Source organism: Acromyrmex echinatior, chromosome 12, assembly GCF_024713525.1.
Source record: "Acromyrmex echinatior isolate Ae372 chromosome 12, ASM2471352v2, whole genome shotgun sequence".
Classification (NCBI taxonomy): domain Eukaryota; kingdom Metazoa; phylum Arthropoda; class Insecta; order Hymenoptera; family Formicidae; genus Acromyrmex; species Acromyrmex echinatior.
This window is the reverse complement of record NC_141863.1, coordinates 623,278-642,669: the sequence shown is the minus strand read 5'-3', so window position 1 is coordinate 642,669 and position 19,392 is coordinate 623,278. Positions and strand designations below refer to the sequence as shown.

The window sequence follows — 19,392 nt, the reverse complement described above, 5'->3', positions numbered from 1 at the left end:
TTCTAACTAAAATTTAGAATACACGGGGTCTTATTCTCAAAAAAATATAGATCCAGAAACATCCTGTATTACGTAATTTTCTCGATTTATTTATTTTGAGGAACTAAAAGATTCCCGTTTAGAAGACTAACCCATTTTCAACGTACACTACACAAATGCGTGCTTATATATGGTAATCTTCTTGACCGCAAACCTAGCTAGAGATAATTAGGTCAAACACATGTATTAAAATATTCTGCAATTTACGCAATCTCGTGATCACAAAAGAATTAACATCGGGCACACCAGGTCGCGTTCCGCGACCTGATTTCGAGAGAACGGCCTTCGCGCAAGGACGCGCGTGACGTGACAGTCGCAACGATCTCGGTCAGGATGTTCCACACATTTCCGTGGCTTTCTAAGAACATCTCTTCATGTTTTAATCTTAAACGGGACTGAGGCTATTATAAGCATCCCGTACAGTATTCGTGCGGGACCAACGGAATCCGATAATCGAATCCTATGCTGACGCGATCACACACGCACACGAAGACACGGTATACGCGCTCGCAAGGCTAAACCGAACATCGCGAATCGACCGGTCCACAAAAGAGAATTCTCGACTGACCTGATTCTCCGAGTTGAGCAGCTTAAGTTGTTCGTTGATGAGACTGTACTTGGTGCTCTCCTCTTTGCGCAACGCCCGTTCCTTCTTCAGTTCCGGACTCCAAAAGGTCTTGATACTGTGCATCGAGCTGCCCAATTTTTGATTCGTCAACTCGAGTTCCTTCTTCAGGTTACCGAGCTCTCGTTGCAGATCGTTATTCTGATGCTGGAGCTCGCCGATGTAGCCGCCGCCGTCGCGCAGCATGTGCGGATTCGGGCTCTGACGCGCTGACCTGGAGCCATATAACTCGTCTTCCAGATAGAGTCCGCGATCGCGGCTACGTTCGCGGCTCGGCTCGCGTATCGGCACGAATTCTCGATCATGATCGAGAACGCCAGCGGAGGCACGATCGAGGCTAGTGTAACGCGCTACCATGCCCGCCGAGCTGGACATGGCGGGTCTCGAGGCGCTTCTGGATCGGTGATGTCCGCCCCCACCGCCCCCGGTCGACATACTCCTACCCCTCTCCTCGAGCATCACGGGACTGCCGAGGTCCTCGTCGCGGGAGTAGTACGGGCTGCCCAGCTGATGGTGATGGTAGCCTCCGCCGTAGCCTAAGTGCTCCGGCGAATTGTTGCCACTACGAGTTCCCCGTTTACGACCACCGAGCGGACTTCCACGACCGCTGGCATAACTTCGCGACGGACTGCGATCAACGGTTGGCAGTTCGCCCACGCGACGACCGCTGCGTGGCGAACGTGTGCCACCACCTGGACCGATCACGCCACTGCTCGAGTAAAGATCCCGTGACATTCTACGGGAAACCTCGGCGTATAGCCGTACCTCGTCCTCCTCCTCGTAAGCGCGATAGATCGTCTCGAATCAGTGTTATCGTCTCGTCAGCGTTTCGTCGATATTCCGTCGGTGTTCGTTGTTCCCTCTTTTACGATCGCCCGATTCTTTCGCTTTCACAATCGTTTTGTATAATAATCCACACGTCTTTCTCTTTTTCGACCTTAGTGATTCAGCGATCCGTGTCCTTGTTTCCCAATTTCCTCGGCAATGCTAGTTTTCCAATTTCCGAAGAGAATGCTGTATAATCCAGACCCTCAAAAGTAGTTGTCGCTTTGTCACGCCTTGCGATCGTTCCCCAGTCCCTCGTCACCCTCGTGCGTCTTCACGCTCATATCAGCCTCATTATCCACATGGATGATTCGATCAACGAGCGTTTTCCCGTCCAATCGCAGCGGGACGTCCGTCCGATCTATCCGAGCTTTCAGTTAGGGTAACAGTTGAATGATGAAGGTGTGATGCTTCGTGCGCCGGAATTTTGACGATCGCCTTTCTTTGGGCGATTCGATCTTCTCTTCGTTCCCGACTTTGTGCTCCAGCATCCGGCTATGGCCGACGACGACGACGACGTCGACGATATATTTCCAATCTCTTTGCGCTTTCGCGATCTTTTACGCCAAATTGCGGACACGATAACGACGTGTCCTGGGATGCGCGTGGACGTTTCTACTCTACGTGTGATGGCGCGTTCGCGAACGTGCATTGACGAGGAGATTGATCGTTTCGATCCCCGTTCTTTCTACGGTTACCACATATCGTGGATCTCAATGGAGGTCGGTTCGGTTCCTTTTCTGCCGGTCGATCAACCTCATCCTCGTATCGCGACGATGATCCTCCGCCCGATCGATCCTCTCTCCACCTATTGCCACACCACCACCACCGCCACCCTCGCCTCCTCACCGAATACAACTCTTCTGGCCGGCGTACTACTACTAGTGGATAGTACTACTACGCGCGTGGGTCACTTCGTACTCGGCGGCGGCGTACGGCGAGGTCACGACCCTCGTCGGCCCAAGAATCGATCTTTGACCTTCTTTCGACGGCGTAGCCCATCGAGCGAGGGCGAGTAGAGATCGAGGGGGAGAGAGAGAGAAAAAGTGGTGATCGACTCCCTCCTCTTCCACTTTTCTATCTTTCTGAACCGACAAGACGCGAATGAACGAACGAACGAACGAATTCTCTCGTGTACTCTCTCTCGCGTTCCCTCTTCCGGTCTCTCTCGCTCTCTCTCCCTCGGCCTCCGGTTGCGGCACTCCGGATCCAAGAACCGCCCTTTCGCGAGCCAGCCAAGTCGACGAACCGAGCCGGCCGCGTTCCCTTCCTCGCGAACCTCGTTCCACCCTCGTGTGTCGGCGGCTTGCTCGCTCACACGCGCGTATTCGCGCCTGCGTACGTACGTATGCGCGCGTACTACACGCGTATGTCTCGCTTCCGTCGTGTGCGCTTGTCGTCGGCGCACTACACACACATACACACACACATGCACTCGCAATCTCGGGTGGAGGAGAAAGAGAAGAGAGGAGGAAATATATATGTCTCCCTCTCTCTCTACGCGTCGCGCACCGCCGTTCCCGTTTCGCGAAACCAGCGCCTAAGGTTCCTCCTTATCGATCTCATTCTCTTGCCTCCCGTCTCTCTCTCTCTCTTTCTCTTCCTTTTCCTCCCTTTTTGCGGTCCCGTCGTCGTCTCGCCGTCTGCGCCTCGTGGACGATGTCCAACGTCGTTCCGCCCGGTTTTCAACGAAACACGACGGCAACGCGAGACCAACGGCGAATCAACCACCGACCAACCGATCCAATCGACCAACCGCACTACACTATCCACCGTCCACTACCGGAGCACAGCCACTTCCGTGCACTGACGCCGCCACCGCCGCCGTCACTACCGCCACCGGCGTTCGCCGCCACCCTCGCTTATCCTCCTCCCCCCTCTCTCTTTCCCCCTCCCCCCCTCTCTCTGTCTCTCTGTCTATCTTTTCCTCGCTCTTTTCTCTACCACTTTCTCTATCCTCCTTGTTCGCGCAGTCGAACACGGGCTTGCCACCTCGTACGTATACACACACGTATATACATTTGCGATTGCGCGATCCTGTGATTACACCCCTGTTCGCCGGCACGTAGACGTGTTCATATGCATGTGTATACCAATTACCACCATCGTCGATGGAGGAGCCTTGGTACAGAGCGCGACGGATCCGTGCGCACTGAAAGAGTGTTCTAATACCAGCTATGACCAAGCGAAAGAGACCACCCTTTGCTACCACTACTATCGAGACCATTATCAGTAACCACTACCACCACCACCATCTTTGCCGGCTCCTCCATCATTGGCGCCATCTTCATAGAAGCGAGTTACATCTCTACCTCACGAGTATGCTCCAGTATGCTTTACGTTCAACGTCACTATAATTGTTGTACACGTATACATACAAATATTGGAGGGCGAAGGTAAAAGCATCGGCAGCGCCACCGACCGACGTCACTAACATTATCGCGACGGCCACGACGTCGAACCGTACCACCCGCTCGATTTTCCTATTAATCCCTTCACCACCCCGATCATACCCCCTCATCGTTGATCACTCTCGACTACCCCACCTGTGCAGCGTTCTTCTATAGTATAGACACCCTTCCTTCAGGATGGCTCTCCAACGCGCAATAGCACGTGCGGCTCCATGTGTAGGCGAAAATACAGGATGCTATGCATTGTGCAATGCCTCTGGGTGACAATAAAAATTTCAGAATTCAAGAATTTTCGAATTAACGTTCAAACTAATAAGAAAGTAAAATGAAAGCATTTGACACGAGACCAATATTTCAAAGGATTTTGTTCAGTTATTATTTTTAAAAATCTTCAATTACTATTTATTTAATATAAATTGTCAATAATAAACTTTTTCAGGTTGATAATTGGAATAAAATACTGTAACATATATATCTAATATATTTGTGAATTTTAAATAATAGCTAAGTTAATTTAATTTCTGTCTAAGTTATTTTTAGGAGACTATATTTTAAAGAGCATGTATATACATCTCAAATATTATTTATTAGATGGCTTTAGTAATCTGTATCTCGTCTACGCGTGATACAGATTACTAAAGCCATCTATTGGAAAAATAATGGATTTCTTTTTACTACATCTAATATTTTCAAAGTAATAACAGAATATTGATCATAGCACTTCAATATGTAAAGAGCAATTAAGTTAGTATCATAAAATCAATATTCGTTAAAAAAATTTATTAAAATATATTTAGCAAAATTATACAAAATAATGAAATTGAATTAAATATTTATTAGCTGTTAAAATATCAAAATTTTATGACAAATTATTATCAAAAAAATAAAGTAACACCAAGTACCAATAAAATATTACTTTAAATTTTTTTCCTTTTTTTTTTAAAAAAATTATTATTTTTAACTTAAGAAATGTTATACAAGACTTTTAATGGCGCAAGTAATAAAACTTTGTTTTTTGTTGACTAGTATTTTACATTTTAGATGTTTCCCAATACAAATTCTAACGAATATATTTGAATATATCTCACGTTATTATTATTGTTACAATTTTATTTTATTAAAACTTTAAATTTTATTTATTGTCTTTATTTAATTTTTTTTTAATTCATTAATTATTTTACAAATTTAAATTTATAAACTTCTAGAAATTAATATATTTATTAATAGTACTTATTATAACAATTTTTAATAAAAATAGCTTTATATAAAGAAGATTACCAGTGCACGAATCTTGGAGCACCCTGTATTCCAACCCTGAATGCACGTTCCGTTTGGATTTTCTTCTCCCTTCTCTCCCTGCGGACTGTCGACCTAACGTACGCGCATCGCAATCAATGAAGCTACGATTCACCGAGCAGTAGCGTATAGTCATGGAATTAGATTAAGGCGGTCTCTCTGATATAATATGATGTAATAAAAGCGATACCAAATGTATACAATATTAGGCGCAAGTAATTACTGCTTGGTAAAAAGATTTACGAAGTATTGAATGGTCAATTATAACGTGTACTTCTGATTACGTATTAATGCGTAGCCAACTTGAAAATATAGTCTTTTATATTGCGCCAAACACAAATATATGTTATATAACGTATAAGGTATGTAACATTTTAAAATGTGCAACATTACATAATTATTTATAAAAATTTGACGAATTAAAATGTTTTTTAGATTTTAAAATATTCATAAAAATTTTAAAACATTGTGATCTTTTAAATAGTCTGTTTAATTTAATTAATATAATTTGTATATAATTTACAATTGAATTACTTTGTTATACGTTTTTGCTTTGTATGCAAAATAAAAAAAAAAGTTAAGAACTAATATGCTAAGTGCTACTATCGACTTATAAATGATTAATTACATTTGTTGCAAAAATCCTGGAGTATATGTGTATGTATAATACGTCTTGGAATAGTAAATTGCATATATATATAAAAATACACATATAACACAAGTTCGATGCTAATTACATGACTATTTCTAAAGAGTTCTATACAATCCCGGATACTAGATAAATTGCAATTTATGTTGCATTCTGCCTTGAACATAATTGCATCCATTATATATAATTATAGTGATTTCAAATTATATTAGCAAAAAAAAATCCATTGATAAAACATATAAATATATAATAATAGATATAAGAGGTCAATAGAAATATAAGAAATATCAAGTTAAGAATTAGTCGCAATTTTTTATCTTCTATTACATTGCTCTCACTTTATTTCATTTTATTCCCAGATTCGATTGGACTGACTCATTGAATTGACCTACATTTCCTAAATACGCAGGATTACGTGAAAAACGATTAATCAAGCAGGAAAGGGCGTGTTTTTGTAACGTTTGCTCGAGAACATATCAGGTTGTGATACTCGAAACAAGTTGGAACAATGTTAACCCGACATGAATTTAATGGTGTTAAATAGAAAAATAGCAATTAAAAAATCATTAAAATATTATCGAATTATCGATTATGCCATAACAATAATTTATAATGTTGATATATATATATATATATTAAAGCAATTGAGAAATTATTGATCTTTGCACTTAACTGTTTGTAACTTTCTAGTAATGTTTCAATAGTGATAAAATTGCGATAAAACGATCTCATACATACAAGATATAGCATCATTTGTAAATAATGTATTGCCGATAAACTGAGAGATTTTCTTACGTATTTAACGCTTATCAAAAGAAACAGATATTAACATATTTAAAATTATCTAATAAATAATATGATATATACTTTTGCTGCTTTTCATTTTTTTTAATCTGTAAGTTAAAAAATAAATAGAAATATATACTTGAGATAAAGCCAAGAGTAAGTAAAAAACACTCTTCTTATTATATCATATCTTTGATAAAAATATTACGCACCTGCCAACAAAAATAAAGATAATCAATTAACATCAAAATAATAATAAAAAGATTAAACAAATATAGATAAAATTCGAGATCAAAGACCTTTAAATATTTCTTTTAAGCAATTAATATCTTTCCGTTATTATCAATATTTTTATTTATTAATATTCTTATTATTAATATTTTTCCGTTTTCCGTTCTCGATAATGTTTTTCTGTTTGACATTTCGTTTTGTGCCATCGTTTAAGTCAGATGCTCGTTACCTTTGCGAATTTGCTTATAATAACCTATTAAATTAAAAAGACTTTTTTATGATACCACGAAATGGACTACATTTTACATTTTTTTCTCGTTGTGTATTATGGGACTCTTAACAGATTTACTAAGGTATATCATCATATTTTTAATTTTTATGTGATTAATATTAATTCTTTTTGTTTATGGTTACTTTTCCAGAACATTCTTATGACTTTGTTAATTCTTGATAAAAATGACTCACAGCGTACACAGAAAGAAGAAAGAATTTTTTGTTAAGGAATTTTAAGAATATTGTAAGATTACTTTGTACGAATTTTTAATTTAGAACGACATTTATATTATTATATTATGGCATTGAAAATGACTCAATTGGAGTTGAAACGTTTGTTTTATTTTATTGTATTTTAATTGTTTTTGTATTAAGTTTGCTTATCTAAATTATAATTTTTTTATATACGTCATTGGCTCTTTGCCCTTCTTTTATATTACCTTTTGCAATTAATATCATTTGCCAACTAATAGGAATGTTTTTATTAACATTAAAGTAATTTGATTTTAAACTCTTCTTGACTACAATCTATGTTAAAGTTTGACAATGAAAAAAATTTGCCAAGTTTATTTAAGATTTTTATGAAACTTTATATAATTATTTATTTGCATTTAACGTGAAGATAGATTAAAATCAGATAGATGACAATCAGAAATAAGATGTCAATTTCATGATTAATTAGTTACCATAGCCTTTATTCTATCCATAAAATCTATTTTTTAATTCTTATCTTGCGAAACTATTCATTTATTTATTTATTATCGATATATATCAATATAAAGATGATTTAAAAAATATGGAAAGAATACATGGAATGTATTCTTATGTAATCGATTGCAATACAAAAAATATAAAACAAATTAATACAATATAAAAAAAATTAATTGCACTAACATGAAAAATAAAAGTATTGCAAAACAAGTATGTATTTATACAATATGTTAATTTAAAAAATATATATTAAAATATTCTTTTAATTTCTTTAATTTCTTTCCTTTCTTTCAAAAATTAGAAAATTAAAATTGATTATATCGAACGATTTCTTCGATGCCTATTTATTATATACTGTGTGTGCGATAAGCCTTTTGGACGTGCGACTAAGATTTAAGGATAAACGGAGTAGCCAGAAGGACTAGTTATTCTTACTTGACCGTGAGGCTCTCCCGGGGACCAAAGTGATAAAACTTAAGTGGCGCAGGCTAAGGTCGTTACCACTATCATATGTACGTGCGTTCTCCGGCATCCTGCGATCGTCAGTAGACGATGATCACTCGTTGGCGTCACATCGTTCCTCCATCCCACCTGAACTGTTCTCTCTAAAGGCAGACATGTGGAGCCGCGTGTTGATGCTGTTAACTGCCGTGGCCTGGCAAGTCTCTTCATTCTTACATTCGAATGCAGGTCCATGGATCCAAGCTACGAAGGGCGAACTCTGGCCATTGCCAAAAATGCGTGTTATCAAAGAAGACTTCTATTTGTTGCGACCATCTAACTTTGAATTCCGTGTGAGTCTTTCTATTTATTATTTCTTCCTTTTCACGCTATAGGCCAAGCTCTTTTTAACTCTGTAAAAAAATAAATATAATGAGTATTTTTTTATATAAATGTTCGTTAAATTGTTGAAATAAATTTATAAATTTCTATTATATAATTTTGTCATTTTTAATATTATCATGACATTTCTTGATAATAAAATTTGAGATTTGATGAGAATATCACTCTAAATTTCTTGAAAGGAAATTTCATTTCAACAAAATGAAAATACAGCCACTTTTGAAAAAGAGCGAAAATATTTTACTTCTTGAAAAAGAGTGACAATGTTCATTCTCTTTTAAAATTCTATCTGCCTAATTCTATGTCTCTGCGACTCTCTTTTTATCAATACTTCGGATCGGTTGCTCGAAAACTCATAAAAAATTAAAAGTCCCATCATAGATATTTTTTAAAACAATTAAAATTTCTAATATTATCGAAAGAAATATTTTTCTCGATCATATTAGAAAAAATAGTTAAAGGTGAAGATCTCACCAACTGATCTGTTTGTTTCATATATGTTATTTTCTGTGTTCATTTGTCCTTTATTTATTTTTATTATATTATGTTTATTTTCTTATATCTAAAATTTTATTTTCTTATACTAAAATAAGAATACATGTATGTGTATATGTGTATATGTGTCTCAAAGCAAAGAATGATGTCACGAATATAATTTATATGGATGACAATACAATTGTCATAAAAATATTAAGAGACTTGCGTACACATGCGAAATTGCTTTAATTAAACTGTTATTTTACAAATACAAAAACGAAGCGTAATCAAATAACGATTATAATATTTACTAATTATACTTTATACATTTTATATTATATTTTTATGTATATATAATACAATTAACAGATAATATTTATTATATCTATTATTTGTTATAACAAATATTACTTATTCTTTAACTAAAATACTTTCTAACTTTTGTATTCCATATAGCAATGTTGAATCCAAGAGTTTGTTAAAAAGTATTTGTCTTACACTACACATAACATTATATTTTTTTAATATTAATTTTTATACTTAATCTCTTTTTTATTTATTTTATCTTTTCAGTATTATATCAAATAGCTAAGAAAGCTGTAGAAAGTAAATTTTTTTAAATGTCTGCTACACACTATGCCAATAAAATAACAACAAAAGTTACAGAATTAGATACATAATATTGTTAACAGACTGCTAGAAAAAACCATAACAAAATCTGCAAGTGTCAAATAATGTCAACAGAACTTGCTCAGTTTCTGCCAACAATTTGCTTTCACATTATGTCGACAAGCGATGTTAACAGAACACAAGCCTAATGCGGACGCAGTTGATGGTAGACTGCCGTCATTTTCTGCAAAACCTGCTGACAATCTGCTAGAAGATTGCATTTTGCTGTCTGGGATACATCTGTTTCATTAAACATTACTATTGTTTTTCTAGAAGTAAATTAAAATCATCTTAATTTTATTATTAAAAATTTTAATAAGGAAATTTTTAATAAAAAATGAAATATCTTAATTTCTATATGCTTATATATGTTTTATATTTTTTCAAGTTTCATAAAATATTATTCTAATTTTATTTTAAAATTTAATATTTTTATACTCACAAAGGTGAACGGCGAGGTGTGTGATATCGTGACTGAGGCGATAGAACGGTACAACAGAATTATTTTGACGGAAGCTAGAATAGCAAGGTTGGTCACGGAAGGGCAACCAAGAACATCCGTTCGAGACGATCCTCATTTTAAAGGCAATCTTGAAACCTTAAGCATCCGTCTCTTCAAGCCTTGTGAACAGAACGGCGAGCATTGGCCATATTTGTATATGAATGAATCTTGTAAGTTTAAATTAATTAATCTTGTAAAATTAAATTTATTTTTTTTAATTTATTAATTCGCACAGTAATTTTATTTATATATTTATCAAGCAATAGAAAATATTAAAAAAAAATTACTCTATTTATATATGTACTTTTATTTTAAATAGATTTAAAAACAAATGTATGAATATTTAACTAATTAGCTGATAGCAGAAAACTTTTGTTATACGTCTGTCATAATTCTAATGCATGTTTCATGTGCAGCAACTCTCTTTGCATGTGCAGCTTGCATTACAAAGTAATAGGTAGTGCACCAACAAATTAATTGAATGATGCCAGTGAGCAACAGCTCACTGTAACCCCCGACCTAACATTCGCCGATTTGCGTTGATAACGGGCTTGCGTGCGTACAAATTGGATTTTTGCAATCCTTATAATAATAACGTCTCTCCTTATCGGTGATATTAAATTTAACATCGATTTGATGATTTCCGAAAGATTTCATTATATTGTACATTAACATATCAAACTATAAATAACAAAAGTATACAATAAAGATCATAAAGTTGTAAAACACAAGTTTAATCCATATCTAACAAAGAGAGAAGTGATAGATTAATCTTTCCCAATTGATTATTTCTTATTATACGTTTTATATTTTTATATATTAAAAACAAAATAATTTCTTAAGCAAACCTTTTGCATTTGCAGTAAAAAACAGTTCCATACGCAAAGAGAAATAATCTATCAAATATATTTAATTTGAAATTATAATCACACTTAATATACAAAAAATATATGATCTTTTATTTATGTAAAATTCATGATATTTAACAAGCAACAAAATAAAATTTTTTAATTTATTTCTTGTGGTACGGCTATATTTGGAGTCTGAAACAATGATCGATCAATCAATTTATCACTGATCGCGAAAGGAATTACAATTAATTTAGTCCGATTAAACCAAGAAGATTCCACGACGCGGAATGACGAATGCAGACTGAACACGCGCGAGACTTTCGAGCGAGTTGAGCAATGCACAATCAGCAAAACGATTGAAACAAAGATGGATAATAAGACAATTCTGATCTGCTTCCTAGTTTCTTATCGCTTAAAGCTAAATGCCGTAAGGTCATAACCATCGATTAGCGAGCTAAATTCTATGATTTTATCCTATCTTCCTCGATCGAAACGATTTAACATGACGTTTGATCTCGCGATACACGCCTTTTGCAGATAAACTCGAGATAAATAAGACTTCATCAGTTGCCGTTCTATGGGCTGAATCCGAATGGGGAATCCTTCGAGGTCTCGAGACTTTTTCGCAGCTATTAGCACCGTCTGGTGATGGCCCGAGCGTAAGTATATTTAAATATTTATATCTTTTTATCTTAATTAATAGATTTTTTATGTGAACACAAATGTAAATACAAGTAAAACACAAAATTGATAAAAACATGGAAATAATATTTTTTGCATTATTAACATTTTCTTGTAAAATGTCAATAATTTTGTTGACTTCAACTATGGAACTTGCCAACAAGAAAATAATTTTTAAAGTACATATTATAATCTTTCATTTAAACGATTGCGAACATAAACTTAATAACATGTATTACAGTTAAAAATAAAATGCCAAACTATCCTGGACGAGCCGAAACTGCCACATCGCGGCCTCCTGCTCGATACCTCCCGTCATTATCTACCCCTATCTGACATATTGTTGACACTAGACGCTATGTCATACAACAAGCTAAACGTCCTTCATTGGCACATCGTCGACGATAACAGTTTCCCATATCAGAGTACCAGGTATCCCGACTTGTCCGCCAAAGGCGCCTACCATCACTTGATGATCTACACACCTAATGACGTACAGAAAGTCGTAAATTATGCGAGACTACGTGGAATCAGAGTGATGTCCGAATTTGATACACCTGGACACACTAGATCATGGGGTATAGCCTATCCGGAATTATTGACAACGTGTTATGGTAAATGAGTTTGATATAATTTATTAACCACGGAAAGAATAATTTTGCTGAAAATCTAAAAATTTAGCTTGATGCAAATCTGAAAATTATTTTGTTGGATTAAATAATTATAGAAAATCAAGCATGATGAGCCATATTGCAAAAAATTTTAATATTCTAGTAATCAGCTTAATTCGTGAAAGTCTTATATAATTATTTTGATAATTAACAAAATTATTATCAAATCTGTTAAATAACCTAATCAAATTTTTAGATTTCAGCAAAATTATTCTTTTATAATGTTCTAGTAGAAGTCTAACGTTCAGAGATAAATAAATTTAAATAAATATATTTTTATCTCTGCATCTTATTAATATTTCTTTAGCAATGCAAATTAGCTCATTTATGTACTTGTTAGACTCCACCGAAAAACCAAATGGTATACTTGGCCCTATGGACCCAACGAACCCGAAGGTGTACGACTTCATACAGAATTTGTTCTCTGAGATCGTGCAAGTATTCCCGGATCAATATCTCCACTTAGGTGGCGACGAAGTACCCTTCGATTGCTGGGCCAGTAATCCGAGAATTACCGAGTACATGAAAGAGCGCAATATATCTAAGAAGTACGAGCTGCTCGAAAACGAATATATAGTCAAGATACTCGCGATCAGCAGTTTGCTAAACATCAACACTATTGTGTGGCAAGAAGTGAGTTATTTTTTTTCTGTAAAAAAATTTAATCCGTAAAGGGCACGTCCTTTTCAAATACCCATAAAGAATACCTGATGCGAATGGTGCGAATTTGCATTAGGCATTTTTAATGTTTTATATCTCTTCCGAAAGTTAAGTGAAATTAAAATAAAAACTATGTTTTGCAATATAAAATTTTTTAATCAATCGATTGGTATATTGAATTTTCAAAAAAACAATAAAATCATTCATTTAAAATTGCTCGTTAAGCAAAACCAGCTTTTTCAAATATCTACAAGAATTGGAAATTTTACTGGCGCGAATACGCACCCGGTGTTATTTACGAATTAATTATTAAAAAGTTTGTATGGATATCTCTGTAAACGATGAGATTATTACGATGTAATTATTACGTGAGATGCAAGCATTATCGTTTATTATTTACAAGACATTTTATTGTATGCAAATTGGACGATTTATAGGTTTTCGATAATGGCGTTGTGCTACCCGCGAGCACTGTGGTGCACATTTGGAAAGTACAATTATGGCAAAAAGAGCTAGAGAGAGCAACTAAGGCAGGACATCCGGTCTTGCTGTCATCCTGCTGGTATCTGGATCATATTGCCGGCGGTGGCGATTGGCAAAAATATTACAATTGCGATCCTTTCGATTTTGATAATGCGGCCAACGTTACACACCTTATGCTTGGCGGTGAAGCCTGCATGTGGTCAGAATTTGTCAACAAGTACGTCTAGTCTTTTTTTTTCATATTTAAAAATCTATGAATTAGCATATTAATAGAAGAAATATATTAATTCGAGATGCACCAGATATCCAATATATATATATATATATATATTGTATGTAAAATATGTCCATACATATAACATTTTTTCCCCATTTTTATGCTTATTAAAATAATAGAATATTTCGTGCAAAGAAACTTTTTGTGTCACAGACGTGTACATTTAACGTGAAATCACTTTCTTAAAAAAATTGCCATGGATAAGAGCATTTTATTTTTTATTTGTGAATAACTCTAAAACATTTATAATCTTTTTCTTGATGAATATATTAAAGACTAAAACACTATGCTAATAATTATTTATTTTACCTAAAAAAATAATTACGAAACGTAAAGCATTCTTGTTGAGCTATTATTTATTTTCAGAAATAACATACATTCAAGAATCTGGCCACGTGCGAGCGCAACGGCTGAACGTCTTTGGAGCTTCAATAAGCAGGATAACAACATCGCCGCTCAACGACTGGAAGAACACGCTTGTCGTATGAACAGACGCGGTATTCCTGCTCAGCCGCCGAATGGACCAGGGTTCTGTGTAACATAGCCGGTTCTCCGTCAGTTGATACCAATGCTCCGTTTAATCTATGCAATATTTACACTCGCATAGCAAATCCTCGAGAAATACGAGCTTCCGTTTCATGCACTCATTCATCGTTATCGTATAAACATGCATATGTTATAATAAATATAGCCTGAATAATATAACAGTACTTTTTTTATATCCTGTCTAATTCCACGAATCTCTCTCCAGCAGAGAGAGAGAGAGAGAGAGAGAGAGAGAGGAGGGGAGAGAGAGAGAGTTTCCAATACGTATTATTAACAACAATGCTTAAAAAAAAGAAAACTATAAATAAATAAGCTAAACATTATATTTTTAAAATGATTAAAAATGTATACTGTATAAATTATATAATAAATCATATATTTTTTAAATAAGTTTTCTGTAATATTATTTCGCATATTTTTATATGTATTTATAAAATTTTCTTGATCATATTTAATCTGGGAATGTAACGGGATATGAAATACTTAAATCGGAATTGAAATACTTAAATCTCATCTGCATATACATATATGTTGCGATTGCATTGTCTATCACTATTCTTCCTTACAATGTTGAAATCGTGATATATTCTTGAATGTAGATATTGCGACAAAGATACTGCTTTTGTTACTAGCTTTTCAGTCGAACTCGTGAATCATTGCTGAAATGCATCGACTGATGTGCATCGAGAGTATTGTCAAATGTGGACATGTGCTGTGACAGCTGCATTCCCTGTAGAGGGAATTCCTTTGTCGGAACTCAAACAGTTGTGACGAAATTGATTTCCGTTGACGGTTAAAGTCAATTTCGATTGAATACTTTTTATCAACAATATGCAAATTGCAAATGTTGCTCATCAAGTAATTGAACTTGATCCAGTTTCAAATATTATTGTATTTGTACTAACCGTGGCAAACTAATATAATGAAATATACTGGTATAATTTATGCAAATTAGATAATCAAATAGTTAATTTTTTTAAATTTTAAATTAACTTGCTTTTGGAAAAACTCGCTAAATTATTTATTGTAAATTTTTCATATTTAATACAAAATATATTTTAATAATTATATAAATCCAATCAAATTAACATAAATTATAACATTGTGTTATCTATACTTATCATTTTAAAACAAGTATAAATGTATTATTAATTTTTATAAATCTTGATCAGTTAAAATGTTTTAAAAATTTTCTAGATCTCTAGCTGTCAGCTATGATATATTATAAATTATAATGCTTACGTTTCTTGCAAAACAAGCAACTACGTCAGCCACGTATATTTAGAAACGGAAACGAGAAATGGGAATCACCGTGTGTGATTCCCGCATGTAATTTATTCTGTAATCTGTAAAAGCCGACAATCAATTTTTTACGGATCACCAAGGTTACCAGTAAATAATCTTCGGTTGATCACAGTCTATAGACATGAAAGGCTAATTTTAAATTCTAAAGTATTTCTCAGAGCAATTCACTAAATTCCAAGTAACTTTATTAAGATTGATTCTCGTTTGATAGAAGGTCTCTAGTTGTTATCGACGACTTAACGTCAATTATTGAATTTCTAAACTAAAAATACAAAACATTATCTAGAATACATCTTTAACGTCATGTCGAGGTAAATTTTAGTAGGATTTTATTATTCTATTAGAATAATAAATTCTAATAGAATTTCAATCAAAAATACACTATTTATTAACATAATTTCATTTATGTGATTATTGTCAAAATTATTAAATTTTTGATTTTACATAATTCCGTATGCAGTCAAATAATGGAATATAATAGCGAGTAAGCATCACAGAAATAATTAATTAGAGAATTTATACTTTAAAAATATTAAAATAAAGAATATTTCAAACTAATCTTCTATTTAAATCATAAATACGTAATATATTACATGAGTATGTACTGATTAATGAAATATTTTTTTCTTAATTTGCTTATTAATTTGTAATAATTATTTTTAATGATTTAATAATTTATGCGATTAAAACGTTGCAGGAATTGCCAGAATGTATGTCTTCCTCCTCCTGATTGTCTACCAACGAGATGTCCAATTCCATGTTCTGTAATTTGTTGTACTCCACCTGTGTGCTATCCCAGTATGCCTCGTATACCTCGTGTTCAATATAAAATAACTTGTCCTCCCGTGCCGAAACCTGTTAAGACAGTGGTATGTTTGCCGCGTGAAATATTAACTCTAATTTTCTCTGATTAATATATTATATGCATATTATAACAATAAAAAAAAGCTTTGAACATTTTATTATTAAATTATATGCATATACAAGATAAAGGTTATTTTTTAAAGAATTAAAAAAAGGCTCCAATAATTAAAAATAGAAAATAATTACTAAAAGGGGCTATGAACGAAGCTAGATGTTTGTTGTTAACTATCTTACATTTAATATTTAAAAAAATACACAAATAGTTTTGACCTGTTATCAGGTCATTCTCAATGTGAGACAAAAATTGTCATTATATAATTATTTCTATTCGCTTATTACAGTTCAATTCTTACGTATTATGATTACATAGGTGTGGTGCAGCCGCTTTTATCAATTTTTTTCACTTAAAATTATTCTGTTTCTTCAATAATTACTATATGTCCTTCCTTAATCCATTATACTAAGAATATTTAATATCCATAAATAGATTGAAATAATTGTTACAAAATTGAAATTAATTAATTTATAAACTCTCTGTATCGTAATGTATGTGTATAAAAAACTAAATTAAAAAATTAAATATAATTGAGTGATACCTGGATAGATAAGTCGGCATTTACATTCTATAGGACTTCTTAAAATTTTACATTCATCTATAGGACTTCTTCATTCCCACATGTTACACCCTTTCCATTATATTTCATCTTCTATCGTTTTCTCCGAATTCAAAAAATGAATGTAACATGTGTCACGTTTATTGTTAAAATGAGTAACTAAAGTAAGAGAGCAATTAAAAACGATAGAAGATGAAATGTAATAGAAAGGAGGTAACATGTAGGAATTATTAGGAAGGGAATAAGGATGGTACAAAGGGAAGATATCCATCAGGCAGTGTCGTTCTGTTTATTCAATCCTTGCCTGTTTTTTTATGAAGACCATCTCAGAAATTAGTTTTTTATTGTGATAGTTCTCTATCTAATATTTTAATTTGCTTCCAATCAAAGTTATGGTTTAGAGACATGCGATGATTTGAAATTACTGATGGCATAATGGGGGAATTTCAATTTTATAACGATTATTTCATTATCTATTTATATGTAGGTATTAAATATTCTTAATAGAATGGATTAAAGAAAGAATCATAGCAATTATTGAAGAAGCAGAATAATTAATTAGAAAAAAATCGATAAAAGCGATTGCACAACACCTATGTGATTATAATGCGTAAGAATTCAATTGTATAATAAGCGGATGGAAATAATTTTATAATGACAATTTTTGTTTCACATTAAGAATGATTCGATAACTAGTCAAAACTGTTTGTGTATTTTTTTTAATATTAAATATATAATAGAATAGTTAGCAAATGGACATCTAGTTTGGCTCGTTTTAGCCCCTTTTATTAATTATTTTCTATTTTTTTAAAATATCGTGACTAATTATTATCATTATTTTGAAACAATTTTTTCATTATTTTAATTTTAAGTAATTAATTTTTTTCACTCTCTTGTACGCTGATATATGATATATATACATATAATGTTTTATAGCTTTTTAATGATAAAAACTGAGAAAAAAAATTTTGTAAAAGGTATATTTACCACCCTGTCCAATCTGTCCTCTGTCTTGTCCACCGAAAATGGAAATGACGTATGTGCCACCTATACCATCCTGTCCACCCTGTTTTTATCCTGCTTGCGATACGAATTGCGTTCCTTGTCCTCCACCGATCTCGTGTAACTTGCCCTGTAAACTCCCATTATGCCGTCAGTTTATTTCCATACTTCCTTTTATTAGAATTTGTCGCTGAGATTAATGTGAGTTTCTTGTTTCGCAGTACCTTGTCCTCCCTGTTAAGTGACGGCGTTCTAATTGGCGACTTACTGGGCAGTAATTATGCAACTGCATGCAGGGTACATATGCATCACTAATATACATATAAGAGGCAAAAAACGAACTTTCTAAATGACTTAAGTCATAAAATTTAAAATTATAAAATTTTGATGCTATATATATATATATATATATATATATATATATATATATATTAGGTGTTGGAATTAATTCGTAGCGTTTTTTAATAAAAGAATGTTATTTATTTCACATGAGCATTAAAAAATACATTAATGAAAGTACTTCCCATCACTTGTAAAACGCTACGAATTAATTCCAACACCTAATATATATATGTAAAATTAAAATTTTAAAAAAAATTGTATAAGAGAGAGAGAGAGAGAGAGAGAGAGAGAGAGAGAGATAAAAATTTTAAGACAAACATTTAAACAATTTCAGAAATTTACTCCAGTACATTTATTTTTTCTATACAATTATTTTGCTTTATCTTATAAAGATTTATTTTCTTCTATTTGTAGAGATGAAGAACATTTTGGAATAATTAAGAAAAAAATCGATATGGAAAGATTAAAACCAGGAGAACTTTATCAACGAATCAAAATTAACTACGAGATAAATGAATATGAAATATACTCACAAAATAACAAGCAACATAACAGAAGAAACATAATTTTAACTTCTTGCAACTGTAATCTTGTAATTCATTGTCTTTTATTTCATGCTGATAAATTCAAATTAATTATGTGTTTTTGTAGTATGTAAAATATATATTGTAAAATATTAAATTTAAACTTTGTCCCCTACAATTGTAAAGAATAAAAATATATTTGTTACTAAAATATAAAACAGCAATAACATATTGT

General features: G+C 33.4%; 2 protein-coding genes and 1 long non-coding RNA gene across 10 annotated transcripts in view; 1 reads left to right on the top strand and 2 right to left on the bottom strand.

Moving 5' to 3' along the window:
- The window catches only part of brp (ELKS/RAB6-interacting/CAST family member bruchpilot), an 85,927-nt gene extending 81,891 nt beyond the window's left edge, over nucleotides 1-4,036 (bottom strand). The window contains exon 1 of one of the 5 annotated variants that reach the window (XM_087411881.1): nucleotides 608-4,036. In XM_087411881.1, the coding sequence (XP_087268007.1) occupies nucleotides 608-1,399 (792 nt within the window). In that variant the 5' untranslated portion in view covers nucleotides 1,400-4,036. The remainder of the gene's footprint in view (nucleotides 1-607) is intronic. The other 4 variants (XM_087411882.1, XM_087411883.1, XM_087411884.1 and 1 more) reach the window with 4 other exon arrangements.
- Nucleotides 4,037-8,353: 4,317 nt separating this feature from the next.
- On the top strand, nucleotides 8,354-14,665 carry LOC105153057 (beta-hexosaminidase subunit beta). Its single transcript, XM_011067679.2, has 7 exons — nucleotides 8,354-8,640; nucleotides 10,282-10,507; nucleotides 11,726-11,847; nucleotides 12,111-12,483; nucleotides 12,881-13,173; nucleotides 13,638-13,900; nucleotides 14,327-14,665. The coding sequence occupies exons 1-7, from the start codon at nucleotides 8,464-8,466 to the stop codon at nucleotides 14,502-14,504; spliced, it is 1,632 nt and encodes a 543-aa protein (XP_011065981.1). The 5' UTR covers nucleotides 8,354-8,463; the 3' UTR covers nucleotides 14,505-14,665.
- A 1,530-nt stretch (nucleotides 14,666-16,195) lies between these two features.
- The window catches only part of LOC147907704 (uncharacterized), a 67,282-nt gene continuing 64,085 nt past the window's right edge, over nucleotides 16,196-19,392 (bottom strand). For 3 of the 4 annotated variants that reach the window (XR_015546937.1, XR_015546936.1, XR_015546935.1), the window contains 2 exons: nucleotides 18,277-18,421; nucleotides 16,196-16,666 (listed from right to left, as the gene is read on the bottom strand). This is a non-coding gene — a long non-coding RNA (uncharacterized LOC147907704). Of the gene's footprint in view, nucleotides 16,667-18,276; nucleotides 18,422-18,515; nucleotides 18,603-19,392 lie in introns of all 4 variants that reach the window. The other variant, XR_015546934.1, reaches the window with a different exon arrangement.